The sequence below is a fragment of the Talpa occidentalis genome, unplaced genomic scaffold (assembly GCF_014898055.3).
Source record: "Talpa occidentalis isolate TD23 unplaced genomic scaffold, MPIMG_talOcc4v2.1 talOcc4.7, whole genome shotgun sequence".
In the NCBI taxonomy this organism is placed as follows: domain Eukaryota; kingdom Metazoa; phylum Chordata; class Mammalia; order Eulipotyphla; family Talpidae; genus Talpa; species Talpa occidentalis.
In genome coordinates, this window is record NW_023605083.1 from 164,395 (window position 1) to 184,621 (window position 20,227).

Sequence of the window (20,227 nt, forward strand, 5' to 3'; positions counted from 1 at the left end):
GACGCACAGGACGGCAGCAAGGAGTGGGTGAGGCGCGGAGGACGCAGCCCTGGGCGCCAGCGGGAGGTGCCGCCTCCTCAGCCAGCTGGCAAGTTCCTGAAAGGCCAACCCCGGGACACCCCCGACCGGCAGCCCCGCGCCCAGGGGCACACTCAGAGAAGTGAAACCTGTACAAGAAAGTTCCCAGCCGTCTTGTTCCTTGGTGTAAAAAGTGGCAACGGCCCACCCACTGGGACGCCAGCCAAGCCGGGTCAGCATGCAAGGACGCGTCTGAGATGACAGAGCCGGGGTGTGGACGCTGGACGCTGCCGCCGCGGGCTGCACCAAAGACACAGAAGCTACGACACCATGAGGGGCCTCACCCCCACAAGACGGGGGACACGGGCAGGGCTGTCCACGGTGCTGGGGGCGGCGCAGGTGGTAGTCTGGGACCTTGCGTGGGCACAGCCGCTGCAGGAGCTGGTGGGTCTGTGGTGTGGATGGCGCCCCCCAGCGCCATTCCAGATGGGAGCCCGCCGACGCCCGGCAGGGACGGGGCCCTACAAAGCGCTTGAAGGAGGAACCGCAGCACTGAGCCCCCACCGCGGCCAGGGGACAGCGAGGGAGTCACTTCTCGTTCACAGTGTAAAACTTATGTCCCCTGAAGCCAAACGCAGACAAAGTCACTCCCAAGAAAAGGGAAATCACAGGCCAGGAGCGGGGCAGTGCCGTGCGGGGAGCAAGCTAAGGGGCGCCCTGGCCACACCAACACAGGAAAAGCCCCTCCTCAGCAGTCGGCTCCCACCACAGTCACTGCCAGGAGAGCAGGCTGGGGCTGCCTGGACGTCCAGGGGTGGGAGGCAGGGCCTCCACCTCGCTGCGCCCCACCCAGACGGGAGGTAAGCGGGGAGACGTGAGAGCAGGTGTGGGGTGACGCATGTGTCCACAGAGGAAGTCCCCGGGAAGCTCCACTTCCTGGAATGGGGGGGCGGCGAGCCCACGAGGCACAGGGTGGGCACCGGCTCTGCGCCGCCTGCCCAGGCGGCAGCCCGGCCTCCGCCTCCCCACCGGCACTCACGTTGTAGAGGATGTCGGTCCAGCCCTCCATGGTGATGCACTGGAACACGGTCAGGATGGCAAACAGGATGTTGTCGAAGTTGGTGATGCCGAAGTTGGGGCCGCGCCAGTACAGCCGGCACTCGGTGTCGCCCTCGCACAGCCGCGCCGGCGCCTCCTGGCCGCAGGGGAAGTCGCCCACCGGGTCCGTGACCTCTGCGCCCGGGAGAAGCAGCAGGCCCTGAGCCCCAGACCCGCGCAGCCCCGGGGAGCCGCGCCCCCTGCGCCCCCGCCCCCCGCCCCCGCGCCCCGCGCCCGCGCCCTCACCCGAGCTGTTGGGGAAGCAGGCCTTGTGGAACTTGCCCATGTAGAACTCCAGGCCGATGATGGCGAACATGAGGATGGCGAAGAAGAGCAGCAGCCCGATCTGCAGCAGCGGGACCATGGCCTTCATGATGGACTTGAGCACCACCTGCAAGCCTGGCCGCGCCGTCGGGGTCAGGGGCGCCGGCCGTGGGAAGCCGAGCGGGGCAGGGGTCCGGGCCAGGCGCGGGGTGCGGCGCAGCGCGGCTGAGGCCCCGGGAAGGGAGCGGCCGCTGGGGCGGAGGAGGCGAAGGGGAGCCCGGGGGGCCGGGGGCGCAGGGCCGAGAAGGCGAGGGGGACCCCGGGGGAGAGGGTGCAGGGCCGAGAGAGCGAGGGGGACCCCAGGGGAGGGGGTGCAGGGCCGAGAGGGCGAGGGGGACCCCGGGGCGGGAAGCCGGGGGCGCAGGGCCAGCAGGGGCGCATCAGAGCTGCGGGTTCTGGAAGCCGAGAAAGGGCCCCCGGGAGGGCGGGGCCTGGGCGGGGCCTGGGCGGGCGGGGCTCTGTGGGTGGGGCGGGGCCGGGAGGGCGGGGCCAGGCTCTGGGGGCGGGACCTGGAGGGCGGGGCGGGGCTCCAGGGGCGGGGCTCCGGGGCGGGGGCGGGGCCTGGGCGGGGCAGGGCTCCGGGGGCGGGACCGGGAGGGCGGGCCTGGGCGGGGCAGGGCTCCGGGGGCGGGGCGGGGCGGGGTCTGGGGCGGGGCGGGGCGGGGCCGGGCCTGCGGGGCGGGGCCTCGGCGACTCACTGGGAATCCCGGACACGAGCTTCAGCGGCCGCAGCACGCGCACGGCCCGCAGGGTGCGCAGGTCGAAGTCGGTGCCCGCCGTGGCCAGGATCCTGCGGGGACGGGGGCGTCTGCGGGCGGCCGGCCGGCCCGCCGCGTCCTCCGCGCTGTCCGAGCGGGACCGGCCAGGCCCCGCAGGCCCGAGGCGCCGCCCGCCCTCCCTCCCTCCCGCCGGCCCGGCCCGGCCCGGCCCGCGCCCCCGCCTCGAGCCCGGCCCGGCCGGCCCGGCTGGCGGCCCGCGGGTCCGCAGGGCGGGGCGGGCCGAGGCCGCGGGGCGCGCAGCCGGGAGGGCCTCGGCCCGCGCGACCCGCCGGGTCACAGCAGGGTCAGGCCCGAAACCGCGGGAAGCCCGGGGGACAGCGGGCGGCGGGGGACCTTCGGGCCGCGTCCACGGCGACGCCCGGCAAGCGGCGCGCACACCCGGCGCGGGGCCTCCGCGCAGGACGGGGCGCCCCGCACCCCGCCCCGCACCCCCAGGCACGCGCACAGGCCTGACTTCGCGTGGCCGCAAGCCCCGACAGACATCTCCCCTCGGGAGGCGCGGCCGGCGCGGGCCCGGGGAGCGGCCGGCCTCACTGCCCGGGAAGCGCGGGCGCCGCCGCCCCGAGCGCCGCCCCCGAAGTCAGGCGGGGCCTCCCGGGCGCGCGCTCTACGCGACCCACGCGGTCGCGGCCTGGCCTCGGCGCCCCAGTCCCATCCCCGGCCAGCGAGCGGCCCGCACGGGCGGACCCCGCCTCCCCCGGCCTCGGCGGGGCTCAGCGGATCCGCCGTCCCGCTCCCCACGGTCCCCGGGGAACCCTCCCACAGCCTCTGGCCTGTACCCCAGCTCTAGTGTGCACAAATAGATAAATCTTCTTTTAAAAGCCTTTATGAAAAACAAAAGACAGGAGGCCTCCCCGGGGGCGCCGCGGTTGGGCGCTGGGCTGCGAAGCTGCCCGCGGCCTCTGCGGCGCCGGTTCGATCCCCGGCTGCTCCCCGGCCACCATGTGGGAGGAGGGTCCCGCACGGCGCGCAGACCCCTCCTGCCGCCCGCTGCTCCCCTCAGCAGTGTCCTTCGGTCCTTCTGCCTGCTCTGCTCCCCGCTCTGGCTCTGGTGAATCCTCTCACCCTCCCGCGCTTCTCACTGTGCCCAGTGCTTGTGTAAATAAACAAACAAATATATTTAAAAAAAAAAATTGAAGATCTACACAGGCACTAAAGCCTTAAAAAAAAAAAAAGACAAGAAATAAGAAATGTTGGCAACAATGCGCAGGAAAGGGAACTCTGGGCACTGTTTATGGGAATATAAATTGGTGGAGCCACTATGAAAACCAGTATGGAGTGAAAATAGAGTCATCGTATGATGCAAAAAATTTGACTTCTGAGTAGTTACCTGAAGAAAATGAAAACACAATCTGCATTCCTGTTCTTTGCCATATTGCTCACAGTGGTCAAGATATGCAAACCACCTAAATGTCCATCAACAGATGAAGAAAATGCCTGCATACATCCCTTATGATAGAATACTATTCAGCCATTAAAAAGAATCCAATCTTGCCATTTGTGATGATACAGATGAACCTTAAGGGCATCATGTTCGGTGAAGTAAGTCAGACAAAGAAAGATAATGCCATATGAAATCACTTACCTGTGGAATCTTTAATAAAAACAAAAACCAAATTCAAAAAACAGAGGCAGATTGATGGTAACCAGAGGTGAGAGATGGATGAAATGAACAGCAGGGCTGAAAAATTAAGTTTCAATAGATTCTAAAAGATAGGTATCATGCAAAATATCTTCTCTGATAACAATGGGATAAAGTTAGAAATCAAGAACTACAAATAAAACTGTAAAATTGACAAAACTGTAGAAATTAAACACATTTTTTAAACAACCAATGGGTCAAAGAAAAAAATCACAAGGGAATTTTTAAAATACCTAATGATGAAAACAAAAACACAACATACCAAAGCTTATGGGCTGTTGCAGCAGAAGGAACTGCTAAGGGGTGAGTCCACAATTAGAAATACTTACATTAAAAAATAAGAACAAGCTAAACCCAAAACTAGCAGGAGGAAGGAAACATCAGAAAGACCAGAACAGAGATAAACAAGATAGAGATTAGAAAAAAAAATTAATGAAACAAAAAGTCGGTTCTTTTAAAAGAGCAACAAAATTGACAAACCATTACTCAGGTGGAATGAGAGAAAGGACAGATGACTCAAACTGTAGATATCATAAATGAAAGTGATACATCATTACCAGTTCTACAGAAATAAAAAGAATATTAGCACTCTGAGCAATTGTATGCCAGCAAGTTGTATAACCTGGGTGAAGTGGACAAATTCCTAGAAAAACAAACCCACGAAGACCACACCCAAGAGAATTAGAAAATATGAACTGACGTAAAACTAGTAAGACGACTGAATCAGTAATCAAAAATATCCTTAAAGAAGTGTGCTAGGGCCTCCCTCGTGGCGCAAGGGGTTAAGCACAGCACTATGAAGCTATCCGCAGCCTCTGCAGCACGAGTTCAATTCCTGACCGGCCAGGGAGCAACCCACAAGGCGCAGCAGACCTCTCCTGTCTCGCCCACTGCTCCCCTCAGCAGTGTATCTCAGTACATCTGCCTGTTCTGTTCTGCTCCCCACTGTGGTGAATCTTCTCACCCCCCACACCTCTGGCCTGTACCCCAGCTGTTGTATGCATAACTAAATAAATCTTTAAAAAAATGTGCTAGACTGGATGACTTTAGTGGCAAGTTATATCAAGTATTTAAGAAGAACACTGGTCCTTCTCAAACATTTCCAAAAAATTGAAGAAGAGGGAACACTTTCTATTGTGTTCTATAAGGCCAGCATTATTTTGATACCAAGTCAGTATAAGAAAGCTACAGACCAATGTTGCAAATGAAAAGTGGTGCCAACATCTTGAACAAATATGCTAGCAAACAGAATTCAGCAGCATGTGAAAGGGATTATATAGCATGACTGAGCGAGATTTATTCCCGGAATGCAAGGATGGTTCCTATGTGAAAGTGAATCAACTTAATACACCACACAACAAAATGCAGGGGGAAACACATGAGCACCTCAATTGAGGCAGAAAGATCATCTGACAAAATTCAGCACCATTTCATGAAACACTCAAAATTTCATGAAACACTCAAAATTTCCAGCAACACAAGGAAATTAGATAAGACACATGCAAACAACATGCTTATGAAGCTTCTCCTCCGAGATCTGGGCAAGGGAAGGAAGAGTGCTCACTTTCGCCACTTCCATTCAAAAAGTACTAGAAGTTCCAAGCAGAGCACTTAGACAGTCAAAGAAATAAAAGAGCCAAACTGGAAACCAAAAGGTAAAATTATCTTTGCTTACAGATTATATAACCTTAAAAAACTCTGAAGATTGCACTCAAAAAAAAAGTTGCATTTCTATGCACAATGGATAATCTGAAAAGGAAATAAAACACTTTCATTCCTAATAGCATTAAAAGGGGTAAAATATCTAGGAATTAACGAAGGAAGTGAAAGACTTGTTAATGAAAACTATGAGGCGTGGCTAAAACATACAGAAGACAAATAGATGGAATTTCATATCTTACAGACTCTACTTAATCTCTATCAAAATCCCAATGGGGGCCGTCCTGGTGACGCAAGGGTTAAGACACAACCTGTGAAGCTGTCCACAGCCTCTGCCTCTTTGATTCCCAGCCAACCAGGGAGCTACCCGCATGGCGCAGCAGACCTCTCCTGACTCGCCCGCTGCTCCCCTCAGCAGTGTACTTCAGTCAATCTGCCTGTTCTGTTCCCCACTCTGTCTCTGGTGAATTCTCTCACCCCCCCGCCCCACACACACACACCTCTGGCCTGTACCCCAGCTCTTGTATAAATAAATAAATCTTTTTTAAAAATCCCAATGGGTTTTTTTTTCCAGAAATAGTAAAAACCATGCTGAAATTCATATGGAATATCAACAGGCCATGAAAAGCGAAAATAATCTTGAAAAAGAAGAAAGCTGGAGGATTCAAACTTCCTGATTTGAAAACTCACTACAACAGTAATCAAAACACTGTGGCACTAGCATAAAGACAGACATGCAGACCAATGGAATAGAACAGAGAGCCTGTAGCAACCTCACCTGTACGCCTGACTGCCTCTCAACAAGGCTGCAAGAGCACCGCTGGGGCAGGACGTCTCTTCAACCAGTGGTGCTGGGGAAACCGACTATCAACATGCAAAGGAACTACCCTACATGGGCTACAAAAAGCAATTCAGGGCCTCCCCGGGGGCGCAGTGGTTGAGCGCTGGGTTGCGAAGCTGCCCGCAGCCTCTGCAGTGCCGGTTCGATCCCCAGCCACCGGGTGAGGGTTCCACATGGCGCGCAGACCTCTCCTTCCGCCCGCTGCTCCCCTCAGCAGTGCATTTCTTCTGTCAGTCCGCCTGTTCTGTTCCCCGCTCTGGCTCTGGTGAATTCTGTTGTTTTTTGTTTTTTTTTAAAGAGGCATGTATATTTATTGATTTATGATTTATTTATTTGTTTGTTTGTTTGTTTTGTTTATCCAAGCACTGGGTACAGTCAGAAGCGCGGGAGGGTGAGAGGATTCACCAGAGCGGGGAGCAGAGCAGGCAGAAGGACCGAAGGACACTGCTGAGGGGAGCAGCGGGCAGCAGGAGAGGTCTGCGCGCCATGTGGGACCCTCCTCCGGTGCCCGGGGAGTGGCCGGGGATAGAACCGGCGCTGCAGAGGCTGCGGGCAGCTTCGCAACCCAGCGCTCAACCGCTGCGCCCCCGGGGAGGCCCTGGCTCTGGTGAATTCTCTCACCCTCCTGCGCTTCTGAATGTACCCAGTGCTTGTATAAATAAATGAATAAATCTTTTTTTAAAAAAAGCAATTCAAAGATGGGCCCAAATCTAAAAATAATACCCCAAATTATAAAACTCTTAAAAGAAAACAAAGAGGGCCTCCCAGGTGGCGCAAGGGGTTAAGACGGGGCCTATGAAGCTGTCTGCAGCCTCTGCAGCACAAGTTCAATCCGCCAGCCAGGGAGAAACCCGCATGGCGCAGCAGACTTCTCCTGCCGCCCGCTGCTCCCCTCAGCAGTGTCTTTGGTCCATCTGCCTGTTCTGCTCCCCATTCTGTCTCTGGTGAATCCCCTCACCCCTGACACCTCTGGCCTGTACCCCAGCTCTTGTATGCATAAATCAATCTGAAAAAAAGAAAACAAAGGGCCAAGATTTGTGGCAGTGAATTTGGCAAAGATTTCTTGAATATGACACCAAAAGCACCAGCAACAACAATAGATTAACTGAACTTCATGCAAATGTGAAAGGTTTGTGCATCACAAGGCAATCGCAGCAGGTTGTAATGAAGCCAAAGGGTGGGAGGAAATGTTTGCAAACCACATACCTGACAAGGAAGTCACTTCTGGAACACATGAAGAACTCTGACAATCCAACAACAAGAAACAATCACGTAAAAAGAGGCAAAGGGCTCGAGCAGACATTTTCCCAAGACGCACAAGCTCCAGTACGCCCAGAGGTGGTGCTGCACCCAGAGGCTGGCTCCTGGTGGGGCGCTGGGGGACGAGCCTGGGCTGCTAAAGCACATGCCGCCAGGGGAGGCCGCAGGAGGGGCTGCAGCACGGTCACTGGCGGGGACTGGCGGCCTGCAGGAGACTGGACAACACTGAGGAACTACACCAGAAGCCCACGGGCGCTGGCGGCCTGCTCTCGTCGCTGCGCCGGGAGGTGGACCATCACCGCCTGCAGAACCCCCTGCCCAGCACCGCTGACAGCCCCAGGTGGCGGCGGCAGCACGGCCAGAGTGACCAGGGGCCTGGGCACGCCCCCGGGCAAGGGGAGCGGGCCCACAGCAAGGGTAAGGCGCCCGCTGCGGACGACGACCCCGACATGGTGCCCCGTGAGGTGGGTCCAAGAAGAGGTGAAGTAGGCCCAGTCCCCGCGGAGAGCTGCGGCCAGCGCCTGCCCTGGGCTTGGCGGCAGGACGAGGCTTTGCGGGTGGTGGCCGCAAAGCAGGGGGCACTGCGGTGGGGGGGCTATAGCGACGCACCTGAGGCGAGATATCCTATATCGTGGGAAAATAAACAAGGATAATTTTTAAAAGGCTAGAAAATAAAAAGTTTACAGAAAATAAACCCTAACTTCTGCGACGAATACCAGAGAACACTCGGGATCACAAGGCGGGCAGAGGTCCACAAAGACATGAACCTCGGGGACCAGGCCGGCCGGTGGGACAATAAAAAGCAAAAAGATGCTCTCGAGAAAAGGAAAAGGAAAGGCATTGGCGATGCGTGTCACTGACGCCGACCTGGTTTCAGAAGAAAGAATTTCTGAAAAGTCACGTGAAAACCACAAACACCCTCTTGGGAGGACCCGCAAGCAGAGCCGCCCAGAGCGAACACCTGCCCCCCAGAGCACCTGCCCCCCAGCACCTGCCCCCCCAGCACCTGCCCCATGGAGAACCTGCCCCCCCAGCACCTGCCCCCTGGAGCACCTGCCCCCCAGCACCTGCCCCCCTGATCATCTACCTCCCCGGCACCTGCCTCCCTAGCACCTGCCCCCCTCCCCTGAGCATCTACCCCCCCGGAGCACCTGCCCCCCAGCACCTGCCCCCACCCCCGAGCATCTACTCCCCCCCAGCACCTGCCCCCCGGAGCACCTTCCCTCCCCAGAGCACCCCCCAGCACCTGCCCCCACCCCAGCACCTGCCCCCTGGAGCACATGCTCCCCCCAGCACCTGCCCCACCCACCCCAAGTCAGTCAGGCAGGTGAGCCTCACAGGCCTTTTATGGAACTGTGCACTTCCCGGATCATGTAATGGGCCAATCAGGTGCGAGCTATAAGCTGATTGGTGCTAAATGGCCCAATCAGCCACAAGATTGAAAACCGGTCCAATCAGACTTGTGGGCGGGGCTTCCGGAGAGGGGGGGCGCCAGGCCCTGGAGGAAGGAGGAGGGCTCAGAAAAGCAGCGTCCAGAAGGCCCCAGGAGGGGAGGAGCCGGAGGACTGGTCACAGACGGGCCTCCGCCCTGTCTCTGATGTCGCCCCAGAGGAGCCCCAAGGCCCGGCCTGGGTCCCAAAGAGCTGCTGTTGCTGGTGCCGCCCGACAACTCACCCGGGGCTGTGACACTGAGTGTCTCTGACCCTGCCTCTGAGGGTCCAGCAGTGGCCATGCCTACTGGCCAGTGCCGTCCAGTGCTCCTGGCGACTGGTGGCACCATCACTGATGGTCCCTGGGTGAGGCGGCCGCCACTTGTGGCCACACGAGCGCTGTCTCCCTGCTTGTAAGACACCCCGCGGCGGCTGTTCCTGGAGCCTGCGGTCTCCTGCAGCTGGGGGCGGGGGGCGACCACAGTAGCTTGTCCTCTCATCGGGCCCTGTCCTTTGTCAGGCTGTAGTCCACAGGCCCCTGTGGTGTGGGTGTTCTATCGCTACAGTCCCTGGTTTTTGGCATTTTGGGGGCTTATTTTGGCAGCTCTCTGGTCTCAGAGCCTGGGCAAGTGGGTGGCTGTTCCGTCCTTCCATCCGGCCTCCTGCCTTGTTGCCCACTCCTGGTCCAATACCGCTGCAGAGCGGCAGCTGGAAAGCAGACCCAGGAGGTGCCCAGCACTTTGAGCTCCTGCACAGCAGGGCCAGGAGCTGCTGTGTCTCCTGGACAGTGGCCACGTGTGCACTCTCATGGGGTATCCCCCAACCCCGGCAGCACCCCCTAGTCTCAGCCAGGCCCTCAGGAGTTGAGGGAGCCTCTGCCCCTATAGGGCTATAACCCTAATATTTCAGAGTCTCACAAGAAAGGGAGAAAGAAAGGTGCTGAAGACTCCCCTAAGTTGACAAGAGACTTTAACTGACAGAATCAAGAAGTCAAGTGAATCCAAAGTAAGACAAAGCCAAAGACACTGACAAGGAGCTTATCACAGTCAACTTCTGAGAAGAAACAATGCAGCTTGTGACAGCTGGGCGCTGGAAACTGGAATGGACTGGGTGATGATGAAGCTGTTTCCTCACGTATGGTGATGCCATCGTAGTCATGGAAACCAGCGTCCTATTCCTGGAATGCTAGAGAGGGAGCTTCCCAGTGCTACAAGTTTTCAGTGACTCAGCAAAACGGACGATGCAGGGAGAAGGGTCTAAATAAGAGACGGAAGCGGCGTACCGGGCTTCGACACGACAGCCAGATGCAGCTAAAAGTAAAGGATGGAGAAAGCTGCCTCACGCGGGCAGTAGTCACAGAGAGGCTGGGCGAGCAGCGCCAGGTGAGGCAGGCCCTGGATGCGTGGCCTGAGCCGGCTGGGAGACATGCAGCCAGCACACAGGCCGCAGAGCAGAGGGCATGGAGGAGAAGCAGGGTGCGTGCTGCAGCAGAAGGGCTGGCACCCCTGGACAGCCAACAGGGCTGTGGGGCCCACAGGATGCGGGGGGCTTCCCAGATGCCCGGGCAGCCCCTGGGTGCTGGTGGCACCACAAGGCGACGGGCACACCTTCCCGAGCGCCTGGCACCGGAGCAGAGGGGCCTGTGGGGCCTACACCAGGCCGGTGTGTCCTCCAGCCAGGGAGTCAGACTGGAAATCAGCTGGGGAGGAGTCCAGGGAATCGCCCACAGCTGCGCGCTGCAGGCTCCTGGCAGTGCCGGGCCCCAGCAGCGGCCGGGAGGAAGAGTCTGAACACGTGGCACTAAAGGAGCAGCATTCTCAAAAATAAATAAATGATCAAAGATGCGCAGCGCTGAGCGTAGGCGAAAGCACAAATATCGGGGTGTGTGGACACAGCTGGACCGAGCTGGGCAGGCCCGGGGCTCGCCCCACTCCGGGAGAAGGCCGCCCAGCGCCGCCACCCAGGCGAGCAGGCCGCGGGGATTCAGGGGCAAAGCCAGCGCGCCTTTCAGAGAAAGAAGAAAACCACGGAACTGAAGTCCGGCTCTGGGGAGAGACCAGCAAAACCCCGCGCTCGCAGGAGACGCGGCAGGGAGCAGCAAAAGGGAGCAGCAGCGGCGGGCGGCCGGGGCGAGGCCCGGCGCGGGGCGGGGCGCCAGGCCACCCAGGGCCACACCAATCCGGACCCCGAGAACGCGACCCGCGAAGGCCCAGCACAGGCCAGGCGCGCCACACCCGCGGCCTTACGGCGTCGGGCGAGCACTGTCCGGGCCCGCCCGACTCACCCGAGGAGCCCGGCCGTCCTCACCGCAGCCCCGAGCGCCGCGTCCAGGCCCAGCGCGAGGCCTGTGCCCCGGGCCCGGCCGCGGGCGGCGGCAAGGGCAGAGCGGGGGCTCGGCCCAGCGCCGGCAGCCGGGCTCGGGCCCCGCGCGCCTCGACTCCGCGCCAGGCGCCCCCGCCGGACTCGCCCGGAGCCGCCAGGCGGGCGCCGGGAAGACCCTGCAGGCCCCGCCCCGGGCCCCGCCGCGCGGGGCGAGCAGGACAGAGCGCGGGCGCGGCACACGCCGCGGGCCGGGCTGCAGGTGGCCGCGCCGCCCGGGAGCGAAAGTCCGAGAAGGCGCAACGTCCGAGACGCGGGTCCAGCGCGCCCCGGGGCTCGAGGGGCTCGAGGGGCTGGAGGGGCTCCCCGCGCGGCCTGCCGGAGAGGCGCGCCCGGCAGAACAAAGCGCGCGCAGGATTCGCGCCGGGGCACCGCGAGCCCGGCCAGCGCTCGAGGACGCGGCCGCGGGGCAGGGAGGACGCGCCGTCGGGGGGACCGGCAGGGAGGGACCCGCGGGGCGCAGACTCCCCGCCGCCCTCAGCAGCGGGTCCGCGCGTTGCGCCCCGGCCCCCGCCGGCTCTGGGGAGGCCGGTCACCCCGCGGCCCGCGCCCCAGCCCGTGCAGCGCGCACCCGCAAACCTTTAAGAAAAAAGGAAATTAACGGAATTTAATGAAAAGACTCTGCATGCAGTGACATCATCCCCAAGTTCATGGAGATGAAAAAGTGAGAAAAATCCTAAAAAGCTCAATCTGAAAAAAAATACCAGTGGGAGGGACTGGCCCAGCTCCAAGGCCCGCGCGCCCCGGCGGCCGAGAGAGGGGGGCCGGGGCCCCGCCCACGCCCACGCCCGGCGAGGAGGCGCGTCCAGCGGGGCTGGGCGCAGGGGCCGAGGGGGGCCCCCGGGGTCCCTGGGCGCACGCAGGCCCGCCGGGGCCCCGCACGGCGAGGACACGCTCAGCGAGGGGGCGGCCACCGCCGAGCCCCGGCCGCGGGAGGCGCTGGCGACCGCCCAGGCGGCCCCGCCGGCCCGCGCTGGCCCCCAGGCCCGGGGGCGCCCGCCCGAAGCCGAAGCCGCGAGATGCGCCCGGGCGCAGCCCTTGCCCGCGCCGCCTCCCGCGCCCGCCGAGGGCCAGGAGGGCCGGAGCCGGGGCCGCCAGCCGCGTGGCAGAGCCAGACGCCCAGACGCCCTGCACAGGACGCCCCAAAACAGCAGACTGTGGGCGGCGGGCAGGAGCCGGCCCTCCCCGCGCCCTCCCCACCCCCCCCACGCGCCCCCCCCACGCGCCCCCCCCACGCGCCCTCCCCAAGCCCTCCCCGTGCCCCCACGTGCCCTCCCCGCGCCACCCCCCCCCCCCGCAGGCCGGCCTTGGGGTCCCAAGGAACAAAGCCCCAGGCCTGACCCGGCTTGGCAGAGCGCCCCGCGGGGAGGATCCCAGCCGCAGCGGCGCTCTGCGGGCTCCGTTCTCAGGCTGCGGGGCGCCGGCTCCGTGCTCGGCCCTGGCCCTGCCGCTCGCCCCGCCCTGCCCACTGGCGCCGGGCCTGGCTTCTCCGGGGAGGAGGTGACCCTGCACCCGCTTCTCAGGCCCAGGAGGTCCTGCCCGCCCGGCCCGCCGGCCCCTGCGTGGGCAGCCGCCCGGAGGCGTGAGCAGGGCCGCGGTCAGGGGCCGGGGAGGGAGGCCCCATTTCAGCCGCGCCCCAACACTCTGGCCTCGCAGCCGGCCGCGGGGACGAGCCCTCTGCAGAGGGGCATGGCCGGGCGTGGGGCCAGCCGGGAGCTGGGGGCTGTGGGCAGGGAGGACACACAGGGCCCTGCCCGCTCCCCCTCTGCCGTCCAGGCAGCAGCTTCGCTCTGGCTTAGTAACACGCGAGGGGGGCGCTCTCCCCCACAGCGACTGTCAGCTCTCAGCTCCGCGCTCCCCAGTGTGAAATGGGGGTGGTGAGGGGAGCAGCCTGCGATGAGAGGGAAGGGAGGTTCCAGCCACCCAGCCAGCTCGGCACAGCACCCCTTCCCCCATGAAGCTGGGGGCGCTGCCGGGGTTCCCCTGATTCCACCTCCAAGGCTTCCCAGCTCACGTAGGTGTCACTGCCCACCCCGCCTCCCAGCCCGGCCCTCCCCAGCCGCCCACTGCCGACCCCAGGGCCAGCCTCCCCACCACACCATGAGCCCCAAGACCAGGGCCCGCACCCCCCGACACCCCCACCACGCACAGGAGCCCCAGGACCAGGGCAGCATCCAGCACAGCTGAGCTCCAGGTCTGAGGGTGGGTGAGTTGGGACTGAAGTTGAGGGTGCTCGGCCTCAGCCCTGCCCCCCACGTGAGGGAGATCAGCAGGCAGGAAGGACCTGGCTATGGCTCCCTCCCCCATTCCCCCCAAAAGAGTAAAAAGAATCCTAAGACCAAGGAAGGGGGAAACAGGAGAGCAGGACACCCCCGGCAGCCACCCCTCCCTCCAGTCACCCAGTCTAGCGGGGGGCCAGGAGGCAGGAGGCCCGCAGCCACACGCCCCCCGCCCCCCACCCTGGTGGCTGAACTCACATGGCCCAGCTCTGCCCCGCGGCGGCGAGCCAGTGTCTCCACACGGCACATGGACAGCCCCACGGGCAGTCTGCGCCCTCGGTGATGCCCCAGCCTCAGAGCCCCAATCATGGGGCCGCCAGAGCCTCCCAGTCCCTCCCCTGTCCCCTCCTCCCTGGCCCAGGCAATGCTGAGGCCACTTCCAGGCCTGGGATGAGAGAGGAACCCTCAACCCTGTGGCACTGAGCCCCCAGAACCCCCAATCCAATGGCACAGACCCCAGAACTCCCAGCCCGACAGCACTGACTCCCTAGAGCCCCCAACCTGACAGCACAGACCCCCAGAACGCCCAACCCAATGGCACAGACACCCCTGGGGCCTCCAACCCGATGGCATTGGCCCCCCCAGAACCTCTAATCGGACGGCACTGATGCCCCAGGACCCCCAACCAGAGGGCACAAGCCCCAGGCCCCCAGGAGGAGTAGCCAGCCGGCCCCAGCCCCGCCCCAGCCCCTGCGTGCGCGCAGCCCCCCTCCCCGGGCGTCCCGGGGCGGCGGCTCTAATTACAGTCCTGGAGAGAAATCCCAGTTTAATTTGGAGCCACAGGAGCTGCAGTCGGAGAGTCCCCGGGGCCCTGCCGGCCGCGCTGGAGCCGGTGGTGACGGGAGCTGGGCCGGCGGGACACGGCTTCACGGTTCTGGGGCGCTGCCCGGGGCTGAAGGACCCTGACCCCGACTCCCCTCAGGACCGCAGAGGGGGCGCCCGGGGGCTGGGGTGCGGGACTCGGGAGGGTCCTGAGGGAACCCTGGGCCGGGGACCCTTCCCGCCGAGCGATGTCAGAGGGTTCCTGGGGCGCGGCCAGACCCCCGCCTCCCCCCGGCAGCAGGCCCCACTGCCCTCCGGTCACCGCCTCTGCCCCCTCCCCGCCGGGCTCCGCTGCCCGCACCTCAGGGAGGGACGCCGGTTCCCGACCGCGCCGCCCCCGACTGTCCCACAGCTCAGCACGGCGGTCAGCGCGGGAGGGCAGCCGGAGGGCGGGGGGGGGGGGGGGGGGGCTGGGTGTGGCCGGGGCTGTTCACAGGCCCCACCCCGCCCCCTCCCCTCGGGCGCCTGCGCTGCGGGCTCCTCCCCTGCAACTGGGGCACAGGCCTGGACTGCACCTCCCCTCGCCCGCCAGGACCCTCTCCAGCCCGGGTGCACCCCAGCCCCGCTGCCCAGACCCTGGCCAGCTCCTGCCCCGGCTCTCATCTGCTTTGCTGCAAAACCCCCAAAGGTAGCCCAGGCCACCCACACGGCCGCCTCCAGCCCCAGACGTCTTTCGGGACCCCCGCCCGGAGGGGCCAGTGCGGGCTCTGCCCCTGACGTTCCCCCGCCCCACCCGGACTCTCTGGCGTGCTGGGGGGCACAGGCGTGCCTGGGGGCTCTGCCTGGTCCCACCCTGTCCTGGGCCGACCCCTCCGGCCAGAGACGCTCCCAGATACCCGACCCCGGACGAGAAGAGGGAGCGGGCACTGCGGGCGGCACTGCAGCCTTGCGCCGGACACGGCCGGGCCCTGTGAAAGCAGAACAGGGCGGGGCCGAGCCCCAGGGCAGCCCCAGCTCCCCACGGGCGGCCAGCCCCCCAGACCTCCCCGCCAGCCGGGGCAGAGGGGACCCCACGGCCTCTGGGACGAGGAGCTTCCCGGCAACGGGGCTCCCAGCCAGCGCCGCCCCCCAGGCCCCAGAGCACCAATTACTGGGTCCTAATTAAAACAGCGGCGGGACAACCGGCAGCCCCCGCGCCTGCGGAAGGCGGCTCAGCCTCACCCCAGCAGACCCCGCTGTCCACAGACCCCACCCCCCACGCGGGACCAGCTCTCGCCCGGCAAAGGGCCCCGGAGTGAGCGCCCTCCCTGCCTGGGGGTGCCCCAGCCCAGCAGCACTCTGGGGGAGGCCAGGGGCAGGGACGCCACGGGGCTGACTCCCTGGGGCGCAGCCGCTGGGGCCGGCCGCGATGCGCAAGGAGGGACGAGAGGAGACGAGACGGGGTGAGGAGCGGCAGAGCGCGCCGGGGAGAGGCAGACGGACAGACGCCCAGCCCAGACAGAGGCGGGGCGGGGTCCCGCAGGCTCCTGGTCCCTGACCCCATGCACGCCCCGGGCCCCTTTGGCCCATGCACAGGGCACCCACGGCCCATTAACGCGGCAGACGCCCCGGCCCCCAGGGGCCGCCCCCAGCGAGGCTCTGGGGACACCCTGAAAAATAAGCCGCCTCTCATCCTTGGGGACCCCGGCGCGAGGGAGGTGCGGTAAACAGCTAGAGCAGCGCCCCGCCCACCCGGGGCCACCCAGTGCAGGGCCCAGCTCTGGGACCAGGGCCACGGCAGCCCCGGACCAGGGCCACGGCAGCCCCGGGAGGGTCTGTCTGCGCCTGCACAACCTCGGGACCCGGCGGGCACTGCCCACTGCCCACCCTCCCCATCGTGAACAGCCGGAGCCGCCCGGGGAAACAGTCCAGGCTCCTGCCCCCCAGCACTGCACAGACGGGCAAGCCAGACCCCCGGAGCTGCAGGAAGTCCCAGGCCAGCCATGATGCCCCAGGGAGGGACAGGCCAGGCAGAGGCGGCCCCGACACCCAGGGCCACAGCGACCCCGCAGGTGGCCGTGTGCAGGGAGGAGGCAGCCGCGGCAGCCGACCCCACACGCAAGAACCACATGGCCGCCCGGCCCGGCCCAGGGGCACATGTCCTCGCCTGCCGAGGGACGAGGCTGGACACCCTGCCCCCGCCCTGCCCGGTCCTGCCTCCTCCGCCCGGGCTCTAAGTCTGGGGCAGCACAGGCTTCAGCCCTGGCCCCGGCACGGCCCCTGGACTTGGGGCGGGCAGTTGTGTGGGCAAATCCCCCGCCGCCCCCACCAGAGCGGCCTCAACCCCTGGCCAGGGCGCAGAGCCCACCCAGCCGGGCAGGTGGGAAGGCCAAGCTGGGGCTACGCCGGGTGCACATCACGGAGCTGGCCTGCACCCCCAACTCACTTCCCAGATGCCCGGCTGCCCTGGAGTCATGGCTGGGGTCGTCCGAGGGCAGTGGTGGGTACCCCAAGGGCAGGGACTGGACACACCCAGGCTCGCCCGGCGGGGGCCAGGCAGGGGCTGGTGCCCGTGTGTGCTCCAGCCACGGCAGCAGCCCTTCCCGCCAGCCCCGCCCCCATCACCCGGCCACCGCCAGGTTCCAGGCTGTGGGCACCTACCCCGTGAGCACCACCACGAAGTCCATGACATTCCAGCCGTTGCGCAGGTAGGAGCCCTTGTGGAAGGCGAAGCCCAGCGCAATGATCTTGATGCCCGCCTCGAAGCAGAAGATGCCGATGAAGTAGGGCTCCGTGTCGTCCTGCGGGCACAGGGCCAGTGAGCCGCTGTCCGCTCGCCGCCCACCACATGCCACCCAGCACCGAGGCTGTGCAAGCAGGGTGCCAGGCGACCCCTGCAGCCCCGCAGCCAGAGGCAGGGGGGACACGTGGGCCCCCCTCACGTCTAGGGCTGGACACCGGGGCTGAGGCTAAGGGCAGGCCTGGGGGAGCCCGGCGTCCAGCCGCAACAGGGGCCCCTGGTGCAGGGCAGGTGTGACCCCAGGGTGAAGGGCGGGCAGTGCCATGCCCCCAGCTGCACCTCCACTCAGACAGGCCTGGGTCTGAACAGGGGACCCCAACCTGTAGCCCGGGGAGGCAGCGCCACGTGGGGCCCTCCAGGTGCTGTGGAAGTGGCCAAGGCAGTGCTGGGGCCAGGGCAGGAGCCCAGGGAAACTGACCACAGAGGGGGCAAGGAGCCGGCCCACGCCCAGCCCTCCCCCGCAGCAGGCCTGACAGGCCTGACCCAGAGGTTCTTGTCCAGCTGACACAGGGGTCCTCTCCTAGGAGGCTGCCAAGGCCCGATGCAGCCGGGCCAGCAAACAGGCCCCGCAAGAGCGGCTGGAGCAGCAGGAGCAGCCACCAGGAGCGGGGGGGGGGGGGGGGGGGGGGGGTCTGCCTGGGCACAAAGCACCCCCGCGGGCTGGCCTGGGGCAGGTGGGTGGCGGCCACAACCTGGCCTGGGGGCTTGGGGGCCTGCTGGAGCAGGCGGGTGGTGGCGGGGCAGGTGGGAAGCGGAGTCCCGAGATGGGGAGCTGGAGAGGCCCTGCCTGACCGGGTCGCCCAGACAGAACCAGCCCCGACCCGCTCCCGCCTGGCCCCGGCAGCGCCACCTCCTCCCAGCCCGCCTCCGGCTCTGTCTGCCCTGCCGCTGCCAAGGCCGGTGTCCGCACGCGGCGCTGGGGTCAGCCAAGGGCTCCTCCGGCCTCCGGGCCAGGCTAGTGTGTCCCCTGGAAGTGTCTGCCCCATCATCACACGGAGGCTCTCGCCTCTGAGGCAGGAGCCCAGACCTGGCTGCAGACCCACTCAAGCCAGCGGGAGCACCGGCCTCCCTGCCCCCCATCTGCCGTCTGGGTCCCGCCGGCCCTGCTCCCTGGGCTTTCTCGGAAACGTGAGGACAGCCTGCGGGCGCCGGCCAAGCCCTCACTCCCAGGCTCTCCTCCGGCTCCCACAGGCACGTTCTCTGCACGGCAGGCGCCGGGCCCTGGGGACGGCCACTCTGCTGCGCCGCGCCCGGGTCAGTCCCAATGGAGGCCACAAGGCAGCGCGGCCTCACTCTGCACCCCACACCTGCCCGTGCCCCGGCTACCCCCCGGTGCCCTGCACAGCGCTTCCCATGGCCTGTCCCTCCCTCACTGCAGCCGGCACGGAACCTGGACCTGCAGGCGGCGTGTCTACACTGAGGCCAGGGGTGAGCCACTGGCCAGGGTGTGGGGAAGACCATGGGCTCCAGGCACCAGCGCCCCAAGACACTGCCCGCGGAGGCCTTGGCCCTGCCCAAGGCCGGCACCCTCTGGCGACCCAGCGCCAGCCCCGTCCTCCAGGTGTCCAGAGCCGCCGGGCCCGGGCTGAGGCTCAGGGGGTGGGCAGGGCCGAGGGCCCCGCGCCTGAGCAGGGCTCAACCCCCAGGCCCCAGCATCCCTCTGCTCTGTCCCGCCAGAGCCCCAGCTGGCCCCCGCCGCCCCCCCCCCGCCCGCCCAAGCGCCCGCGAAGCCTTGGCAGGACCAGGTGAAACAGCAGGTGCTGGGGGGGGCGGCTCCCGGGGCCGACGACTCCCTGGGCCCCGCGGCCAGTGTGGTCTCCCGGGCCGGCCGCGCCCCCCACCCGGCCGGCCGCGCCCACGCCCCCTCCCCAGGCGCAGACGAGGGTTCCCGGTCAGGCGGGGGCGGTCCGCGCTGGGGCCGGGGCTGCTGTGGGGGCGCGGCCGCCGCGATCACCGCGCCGCCCGCCCCGCCCGGCCGCCCAGTCACCGCCCCGGTGGCGCCTCCGGCCCTTTCCTCGCCGAGGGCGGCGCCGCGCAGGCCGCCCCGCTGCCGGCGCCCCGCCAGCGCCCCGCCGCCCCCGCGCGCTCACCAGCCGCTCGGACATGGGCGTCTTGTCGCCGTCAGGCAGGTGCTGCTCCAGCGCCAGCACGATGCAGTTGGCGATGATGGTGGCCAGGATCATGTACTCGAACGGAGTGCGCGCGTCAAGGACTGGCCGGAGCGCGCGGGCAGCCGCCGCCCCGGGGCCGCCAGGGGCCCGGCCCAGCCCTCCCGCGGGGCCGCCGCCCGCCCCGCCCGCCCCGCCGGCCCGGCCCGGCCCGCGCGCCGCCAGGCGGGGCCTCCGCAGCCGCGACCGCCGGCCCCTCGGCCGTCAGCACCGCGGACAGCGCCCGGCGCCGGCCCGGGGGGGGGGGACCCGCGCAGGCGCACAGCCCCCCGCCGCGCGCCCCGCGCCGACTCGGCGCGTGAACACACATGTCGGGCCCGCGGGCCACGCACGCGCAGCCGGGCCCGGGCGCGGGGCCGGGTCCCCCGGGGCGGGGGCTCCGCCCAGGCCCGGCCCGCGCGCGCCCGCACCCGCGCTCGCGGCGCCCGGAGAGGGGCCCGCGCCCCGCGCCCCGCCGCGCCCCGCCCGCGCCCCGCCCCGCCCGCCGCGCCCCCGCCCGCGCCCCGCGCCCCGCCCGCCCGCCCGCCGCGGAGGATATGGCCACTCGGTGATGCGCTTGGCGTATTTGCGGACGACGTTGTCCTCGCTGAAGACGAAGAGCGAGCGGTTGACGGTGAGGCAGTTCTGCTTGACCGGGATCGGGTTGTACAGCGCCATGGTGCGCGCGCGCTGCGCGATCGACTGCTTGTACAGCCCGCGCGCGCCCGGCGGGGCCCCCGCGCCCCCCGCGCCCCCGCCGCGCCCCGCGGCCGCTCCCCGCCGCCGGCGCCGCCATAGCGGCCGCCCAGCTCGTCCCCGAAGCGCACCAT

General features: G+C 65.9%; 1 protein-coding gene across 1 annotated transcript in view; it reads right to left on the minus strand.

Annotated features, from left to right (window-relative positions):
- CACNA1B (calcium voltage-gated channel subunit alpha1 B) overlaps window positions 1-20,227 on the minus strand; it is an 89,472-nt gene extending 69,245 nt beyond the window's left edge. The window contains 7 exon segments of the mRNA XM_054688962.1: window positions 1,058-1,251; window positions 1,363-1,515; window positions 2,139-2,230; window positions 17,112-17,251; window positions 19,341-19,446; window positions 19,957-20,162; window positions 20,165-20,227. Of these exon segments, the coding sequence (XP_054544937.1) occupies window positions 1,058-1,251; window positions 1,363-1,515; window positions 2,139-2,230; window positions 17,112-17,251; window positions 19,341-19,446; window positions 19,957-20,162; window positions 20,165-20,227 (954 nt within the window).